Genomic DNA, 9,463 nt, shown 5'->3' on the forward strand with positions numbered 1-9,463 from the left:
TCCCTGGTAGTCTTGGAAGTAAATCCCTATTTTAATCCCTTTCAGGTGTTATTTCTGATTGCTGCTGGAAAAAATAATGCTGAGAAAACTAAATAACATGATGTTCATTTATTCATTTGCTCAACAAATATCAAGGGTCATCTGTATACCAGGCTCTGAGCTAAAAACTAAAATGGTCTCAAGACCTCTCTGCCCTCAGCCCCTGGCAAGCCTGGCACTATGTAACAATTCTGCCTGACAAACCGCCTGGTTTTTAGTTATTCCATATAATTATCAGAAGTCAGCAGAATGGCCAGGGGTATGGGTTCTGGCATCAGAATTCAGACTCTGCCTGTCTTTTATGTTGCTATGACTTGGAGAAGTTACTTAACATCTCTGAACTTCAACTTCTGGTCCAGTACATATCTACCCCATTGAGTTTATCTGCAAATTCACAAAAATTATCTTCGTAAGTCACTCCGCACAGTGCCTGCCATACAACAATTACTCAAAACATTAGCTGGTATTATTGACCAAAGTATTTCCTGCAGCGCTCTGAATTACTGGAAAAGGCAGCATCAAACCACTGCACTGTCAGGTAAATGATCTCCAGCAATATTTCACACTCTTGGAAGCACAGTTAAAAATTGTATTAAGCCCCTACAATGTCCAAAGCACAAACCTAAAAATACTGGAGAGAAATCAGAGATAGAAAAAATACCTATTTTTTTGTCCCCTAGAAGAACTTAAAATTTAGGAGAGGAGGCAGAAGATAGTTGTAGAATGTCAACCTTGTGAAAGGCAGAAGTGCACTCCCCCAAAAGATATTCACATCCAAATCCCTGAAGTCTGGGAATGTTGGTTATCTTATTTGGAAATGTTAAAAGGGGACATGACTAAGTCAAGATGGGAGATTATGTGGATCACTTGGGATCCTCCCAGTCCACCCGGTAACGCCAGCCCATCCTTCAGAGAAGGGCAGTCTTCCCAGTTACTCTAAGTCAACTGCCAAAGTATCTGCATCCAGAGACACTCGCCCCATCCTCCAGAGCACACTCACAGTGCGAACTTTATGTTTTTCTGTGTAATTCACATGTTCCCCTATCTCTCCTACAAATGGCAAGTTCTCTGGGAACAGTAACCATATCAACCTGTGCTTTTCCTCACTACGGTACTCCCCGTGCCCAGCACAGTATGGGGTGCATTGTTGGTGCTCAGAAGGCAGTTACTGTTATGAAATAGGAAAGGAGAGGGAACAAAGGAAGAGGGGAATGATGAATACGAAACTGCCCAGGTCTGAGCTTACAACTTAAAGCAATGGAACAATGATATGAGGCACTTTGACATCTAGAGGAATGACTGGCACTAAACATCCCTACCTAAGGACGCTTTAGTACCTGTCCTGTGTCCTCACAACACTTGGAAATAGTTCCTGCTGAGCTCTGTGTTCACTGAAGGCATGTGGCCTTTGACATTTGTTGAATGAATATGCAGATGGATGGAATGATGAATGGATGGATGAAATGATAGATGGATAGATGGAAGGATGGGTGGATAGAAGGATGGAATGATGAATGAATGGATGGATGGGCGGACAGACAGATGGCAGGATGGATGCATGCATGGATGGATGGATGGATGGATGGATGCATGCATGGATGGATGGATGCATGGATGGATGGATGATGGATGGATGGATGGATGGACTGGTAGATGGATGGGTGGATAATGGATGGATGGATGGATGCATGGATGGATGGATGGATGGATGGATGGATGGACTGGTGGATGGATGGGTAGATGATGGATGGATGGGCGGATGAATGAACGGGTGGATGGATGGGTGGATGGGATGATGGGTGAATGCATGGGTGGAAAGATGGATAACACCTGGATTAATAGAAAAATTGATAGATAAATTCTAAATGTTGTGTAGCACAGCTTCTATAATAAAATATTTTTGAAATTTTTGTTGTTTACTCATTTTTTCTTGGCTCTTAGAATATAACTAAGTTAAACAGATCCTCAAACTTGGAATTCTACCTTTCTATGCACATAAATATTTTTAGTAAAATCACATTTTGATTTAACTCTTTAATTCATACAAAAGAAAACTTAGTGGTCTCTTCATTCTTTGTCTTTTCAATTTGACAGAATTTGAATGTAAGCAAAAAGTCACTCTCTCTCTCCCCCACTAACTGGCTCCCTTCTGATATTCTTTCCTCTCCCAAAAAGTCCCTGACCCCTAAAGAAGTTATCACTGTACTTTGAAGCTCTTTTTGGTCCACAGCTTCCTTCAATAAGGGGTGGTGCTGTCCTACCCAGAAGCTTCACTCTGACCCAATTAACACCCCAGTGTCATCAAATTGTGTCAAATGGAATTTCATGATGCAGATATTGTTTATAAGCTCAGGGACAGTTCAGTTCATGTCCCAATGTATTCATATCACCTCTCCTCTAAGATTCTCTGATCCTTTGAAAGTTCTCACCTAGCTGGAAATCGAATATGAACTACATTTAACAGGATTTTAATTGGAAGTAAACACACAGACACACCACACACACACAATGCAAAGTGCCTAAACTGTCTGGGGCTGATTGAAAAAGAATATTACCAAGTATTAAACATCCGTTTCAGCATATTATTAGAGGCCAGAAGCTCTACACACGGAAGCAGCTTCAGGAAGGCGCTCCAAGAAGCCCACTGCCCAGGCCATTGGGTGCACTCAGCTGGAAGCAGGCAGAGCACATGCCCAGCACCGCCCTAGGCACAGGGACCATGACACTGCTGCAGCCCCGCTCGCAATGTCGCAGGTCTCTCAGCATCTGCTTCTTTCCTACCGGCATGTGCAAGGGAACATAACTGGGAAGGATGCATGTGACGATTGTAACAAGCAACCTAAATGTGGCAACCCTCTTGACTTTGTATTTAAAAATCACCTTGCCCTCTGCCCATTTCCAATCTCCTCACCCATTTTTCTTCTCAGCCCACCCTCCATACACCTGCCCCTCCCACAAAGTTCATAGTAATGCATTAAAACTCATCTGCGGGCTAGCATCATTGCAAACTACATCAAGCTACCAGCAAAGCTAGACCTTAAACATTTAAGACCATTCTCCAGAAAAATTAGGGGCCATAGGACAAGGCTGCTGGGGCAACTCTGTGTGTCATACCATACTTCCTAGGTCCCAGAGGCATAGAAATACAAGCAACAAAACTTTATTTTCATTTGTTTTTAAAAAATATCTACAAGAGGGTGGGTTTGTTCTACGACTAATCATTTTCTGCTCATGAAATGTAAACGTGTAAGGCTCAAGCATATTAACCTGGTATTAAAGTCTGCATTTTGTTTCATTCAAAAATTCCTATTTGGAAAGACAATACAGTAGAAATGATAATATGTGGAAACAGATATTTAATACTTGATAATATTCTTTTTCAATCAGCCCCGGACAAATGAGGCACTTTGGGGTATGTGTGTATTTGTGTGTGTCTGTGTCTTTACTTCCAATTAAAATCCTTTTCAATATAGTCCATACTTGATTGCAAGATGGATGATCACTTGAAAGTGATCAGAGAATCTTAGAGGGAGGTGATATGAATACACTGGGAAAAGAATGGCCCTGTCCCTGAATTTATCAATCATATCTGCATCATGAAATTCCATTTTATACAATTTGCTAATAGGGGTGTTGATTTTTTTCTTGTTCTTTGACATATCGTGACTAATCCTGAATCATCTACCATGTGCTCAGACTCTGCTAATTGCTGTACAAAGTCTCCACACAGAACTGATTCACTTTTGTACTGTCTGGCTGACTTGTTTAAGTTCAACACACAAAATACGTCATATGCTAGGCTTATCGTAAACATTTTACGTGCTAATTTTTGGTCACCTAGTAAAGAGGCTTCCACATCACCCAGCACCTCATTTAAGGACATGTTCAGTGTTCCCAGTTGAAAAAGTTCACAAGTATTAGGGGAAATACAATTCTCTTCAACACTGCTCAGTCTAATAAAGAAATCAGTAACAGACCTATGTACCTAAGTGAAAAAACACAATAGTGAGGTCCTATTTCCACAGCTATTCTGTACCTTTCTTAATACAACCTTGTTATTGCAGCATAAACACAAAGAAGTCTAGACCTATTATAAAACCAAGTGAGAACCAACCCCCCCCCCCAACCTCCCCGCCCCGCAAAAAAAATGCTGGGCTGTTGTTGATGTGGATTTTGGTTTTTTTAACCTCATGTCTGCCTGAGTCAGGTTCACTGAATTCATCAACCTTTTCTTTAGTTTCCTGTGCACATTATAAATCCAGAAAGCTCTGATCCCAGGGATTGTTCTAACTCATAATTAGGAAACGTGAGCCCATTTCAACCACACTTCAAAGACAGGGAAGTAGGGGGAACGTAAAATTCCTCTTTCTAAATCGAACCATCACAGAACTCGGCATTTCAACTGTCTTCATCTATTATCAGATCCAAAGCAACATAACCTCAGTGATTCTGGAAGAACTCAGAGAACAGACAATTCAGGTAATTAAAAGACTTTGTGCATGATAATTGGCTTTGAAGTTTCTGAGAGAGATCTCATCTCAAAAATCTTTGCAGAAAAATATGGGTACAGGGTTCCTGCAGCACGTATTAGAGACTGCTGAGACGCTTCACTCTCCTCCCAGTGTATCTAACTGCAGGAAAGGGGCACGGGTTGGGGAACCACACACAAACAGCCCAGGTCAATCACGAGAAAAAATCTCCCGCACAAATCACACCATTTCTCTTCAAGGAAGAATGACTGTCCAGAGCTTCCAAACTTGCTCTTCCCATGACGGACAGGGATGCTGGCAGAACAGAAGAGGAAACATTGAGGAATTCCTGCCTTGACACATGGCTTCAAGTCAGGGCTCCGCTGGGATAACTCGGGTCACAACTTGTAGCTGAAACTCCACGCGCACCCTGCGGGGCCGCTGCTGCTCCCGGCACCCTACGGAAGGGTGAGCGCCAGACCCTGTGCTCAAACCTCCACAGCGGCAGACCTGCAGAAACCCAGCCCCATTCTTCGGAGCTGCCCCCCAGGCTATATTTTTGGCAGCCTATAATACACAAAATAGTATTCCCGTACAACAGGAATGCTCCAAAATTATTTCCAAATAGGTCAGTGCCACCAGGGAAAGTCAATCCCAAATTCCAGAAATCTCTCTCGTCATCTCAATCCCCTCCTCCCCCCGACAGCCGGCTCGGCCCTCCAGAGGCCACCCTTTCCTCTCAAGGGTCCCCATGCCCTCTCCCTTTACAGAAAAGGGTTTCAGGAAACAGCCTTCCTTTCCTTTCGGCTCCTTAGCAGCCTCACCTAAGGCCTCCCACCCAAGTGCTCCAGGACAAGCACCTTCGGCCAAGGGGCGTCCGAGGAGCTTGGCTGCAGCACGCGCGCACGTTCACACGCGCGCACACACACATGCAAACAAGCACGCACACACACATGCACACAAGCCCTCTCTCCCGGCCGCCCCCATCCTCCACACACTCCCACACACTCACTCCAGGCGAAGTTAGTCCCCGGGCCCTGGTGGCCGCGACGTCCTCACCTTTGGAAAACAGGGCGGCCAGGCTGATGAGCACAGGCGACCAGTGGTGCCACAGCGTTCCCATCTCAGACGGGCACATCCTGGAGACCCGGAGCGCAGATCCTCCACTCCCCGGCGCCGTCCAGGCGAAGAAGAGACCGTCTCAGTCCCCTAGAGGCCCGCAGCGGGGCCGGTGGCGAGGGAGCGCCCGGCTAGGGGCCCGAGCAGCCCGGGCGCCCTGCTCCCTCCTCCCGCCAGTCCATGGCCAGGCCGGGAGGCGACGACCGCGCGGGCTCCTGAGTTGCTCTCCGGAGTCCAACACGCGCGCAGGCAAACCCCACCTCCCTCCTTCGCCCCCAACAGAATTTTTTTTTTAAATTTTAATCCACAAGGGGTATTTCCTTTCCTGTTTACCCGAGCGAAGAGTGGCTCCCGGTGGCCCACGCAGGGGCGCCTCCAGGCGCAGGGCTCCGGCTGCTCCCGGGCTGGCTAGCGGGCGCTGGCGCAGGCAGCGCCGGGGTGGCGGGGCTGCGGAGCCCGGGACGCGGGCAGAGGCGGCTCGGAGCCCGCCGGGCGGGTGGCCGGGCGCGCTGGGCGGCCCGGGGCTCCCTGGCCCGCAGCCCCCATCCCGGGCCGGCCGCTGCGCCTCGGGGCTCGGGCGCGCGCGCGCTCCAGCACCCAAAGTTTGGCGGGTGCAGCTGCTCCCCGGCGGCCGCCTCGGCCCGCCCGGCCCCGGGCCCGGCTGGGGCTCGCGGGGCTCTACGCGCGCCGAGCGCACTGCCGGCTCCGGAGACGCGGGGCTCCCCGCTGCGCCCGGGGGAGGCGGGCCAGATGTGCGCGGAGGAGGGCCCGCCGGCTCGGAGACGCGGCCGAGCAACGCAGCTGCCTCCTGCCAGCCGGCGCGGGGGCTCCGCTCCGCAAGGACCGCATCCGGAACGGAACGGAGGCGATCGCCACGGTGCCCGGAGCCGGCTGGGGCTTTCGCCTTAAAAATTTGTCTGCTTTTAAAAAGCCCCACCCTTTCGGAGTGACAGCTGTGAGCCCCAATCCGCAAAGTAAATCCCACCTCCCCCTGGCCGCCCCACTCCCAGCCTCCCGGCCACCCTCCCTGCGAGTGCGGACGCGCGGTGGCGGCGGGCGAGGGCTCCTAGCGCGGGCGCACCCCGGGGACGGAGCCACCCACTCTCCTAACAGGTGTCCAGCTGGCCACCGGCCTCTCGTCGTCATCAAAACCTCAGGCCCAGGGGAGGTCTTCCAGCCCGGGGGCACCTGAGGCTCTTCGCCAGGGAGAGCGCAAGGATGGCTGGTGAAGGGCCCTCGCCCCGCCCTGCGCATCTCCCAGGGATCGGAGTGAGGAAGTCTCTGACACGCCACACTGAGGTCATGCTGGCCCCAAGCCCCGTCCCAGAACGATCCCCCAAGTTAGTGTCCCTAGAAACATTTCATGTGTGCTCCCCAGGGCTCACTGGGAACAGGGAATGGATCCATTAGGAGACAACATTGCTTTGAGAAGATAAAACACATGATTCTCACTCACACCTCCCGGAATCTCCAACTAAGACATGCCCACACCAAGATCCCTAAGCACCGTCCTATAATTTTTAGCCCAAGAACTGCTTTGCTCCACGAGAGCCTTTAAATTAACCCCATCAAAGCTCAGAGGGAGGAAAAGCATTCAGAATTTTTAAGGAATATTGTAAACCAACAAGCCCTGAATCTAATGAGATGAATTCACCTCAGTAGATAAAAATGGGTCGTTATCATCTGACTGAGGGGGCAATGGACTTTTTTATCCTGTATGCCTGTAGTTGCAGAAATATACCAATGCTTTAAGAGTTTTTAGCTTTCAAAGTTTCAAGAAAGATCAAAAAAGCAGCTGCTGTTCTACAGAAGACTGTCTTTCTGGGTTCATGTCCTTTGAGATGTGCTCTTTTCTTTTATTCCGTATCTACTTATCTGAATATATCTGTCTTTCTGTTTTTTCTTTTGTTTGTTTCTTAAACTTGTTGCCTTTTCTCTTTGTATTGCTCGCCTATAAAATTCCTAAGAGTCGATGCTGCAAAGACCCTAAGAGATTGTCTCTTTCACTGTTTCTGAAGTTTGAACCAGCAGGAGTGTCACCGGAAAATTTGTTAGACCTGGGTTGCTGGGCCCACCCCAGAGCTGTCTCGGCAGGTCAAGGTGGGACTTCCGATCTCCATTGCTAAAAAGTTCCAGGTGATGCTGATGCTGCCGGCCTGCGGAACACGTGCTGGAACCACTGGTCCCCTTTCTCCTTCACCTGAGTGATGAGAGAGCTGAGCTTTCGTCTCTTGGACACCTTCTCCTGGTCTCTGAGTGTCAAAATTGATGCCCGCACAGAATGCATAATCCAGGTTCCATCCTTAACGCTACAGTGGGTCTGAGTCTATTTGTAAATCATCTATTTGTGACATTGAGTCTATTTGTAAAACATTTCTCAAACATATTGACTAGAAACAAGTGGTCCCTGTTCTTTATTAAAAACAATCATTTTATGTTTCTCTAAATCAAATAGAGTTTTTCCCCTGAATAGCAATCATCAAATAACTTTTCTTTTTGCCATTGCAAAAGTTTTCTCTATCTGTAATGTGAAGACAAAAGGTGACTGTCAAGTTCCAGCTGCTGCCTAAAATGTTAAACGGTTTCTTCATTATGCATAGTTGGCTAAACAAAAGCTTTTTCCACTCTTTGGTATGGAAGATTTTTTGGGAAGATGCAACTTCAGATACCTAATCAGTGGCTAAAATAAGATGCAAGAATGGCTTCTTACTTCTTCTCTCTCCAGTATGCCATTCTCCCTGGTACATCTAATCTTCTTTGGGTAATTAACGCAGCTAATTGTGGGGAAGCAAAACTTAGAAAGACTTGGAGATGGACGCTGAGGGCTCATAGGTCCCTAACTCCAGCCCCTGCCCCAGGACAACTTCCCGTCAAAATCGCCTGCTTTATCTCTCTCAAGTTAGTTGTAAGAAATCTGCTTTCCTCCAAGAATACGTGTTTCATCTGCGGGGCCATAAATCAAGCTGTAAGTCTAATTTTGTCGGTAATTAAATTGCACTAATTGTTCATGCTGTGCGGATGAGGCTTTTACACTAAGCAGTTTTTGTTGTTATTTTTCAATAAAACAGAAACATTCCCTGTAGCAGTTTTTGAGAAATGGCAACTTTGTTTGAGAGTTGATAAAGGCAGGAAGGAGCTGGAATTCAAGTACTGCAGGGGCTGTGCCACTGGTGGATGAGAGGACACTTTCAGGCCCTCTAAAGATGTGGCCTCCTGTAATACTGAAGCCATTCTCTTCCAGTCCTTCTGACTGCATCCAAGAGAAAGGCTCAGGCCTGAGCTACTCCAGAACAACCTTTTAGTAATTGCAAATGTCCATGTTTTTTAAGCAAAAAGGGAAACTCTTTCTGCACAATGACAACATCTAGCTCAAGTTACTAACATCGATTTGTTTTTATTTTGATTATTATTATTTCTGTTTTCTCACTCTCCTTTTACTTGGTGATGCATTTTGTTTAAAAAATATCAAGTTATGTATGTTTATGAAGATGAGAAATTAGTAATGGATTTAGCAATCGCTACTGATACGGGTGCAGGCACCATCTTCTCTCTATGACAATACTCCGGAAGATGGTGAGAAATGAAGTTTGGGAAACCTTGGCGTGAAGTGAGAGCTACCAGATCAATCCCTCCTGAAGATGCAGAAGAGAGTTTTTGAAACTGCCTTTCTTCCCAATTTTCCAAAATTCATGAAATGACTGGGAAATAGAAAGGCCTGGTTCAATCAACTGTCTCTTTCAAGAGTGGGGAAAGCCTTCTGATGTTGAGTGCACTGTAAGCACTGGGAACATTGCACACCCTTCCTGGTAAGGCCAGCAGGAGATCATCCTTCCAGA

General features: G+C 47.2%; 1 protein-coding gene across 1 annotated transcript in view; it reads right to left on the reverse strand.

The window, feature by feature from the left end:
• The window catches only part of TMEM132D (transmembrane protein 132D), an 824,298-nt gene extending 817,779 nt beyond the window's left edge, over positions 1 to 6,519 (reverse strand). The window contains exon 1 of the mRNA XM_054444603.2: positions 5,568 to 6,519. Within this exon, the coding sequence (XP_054300578.1) occupies positions 5,568 to 5,646 (79 nt within the window). The 5' untranslated portion in view covers positions 5,647 to 6,519. The remainder of the gene's footprint in view (positions 1 to 5,567) is intronic.
• Between the last annotated feature and the right edge of the window lie 2,944 nt (positions 6,520 to 9,463).

This window comes from Pongo pygmaeus, chromosome 10, assembly GCF_028885625.2.
Source record: "Pongo pygmaeus isolate AG05252 chromosome 10, NHGRI_mPonPyg2-v2.0_pri, whole genome shotgun sequence".
NCBI lineage: Eukaryota > Metazoa > Chordata > Mammalia > Primates > Hominidae > Pongo > Pongo pygmaeus.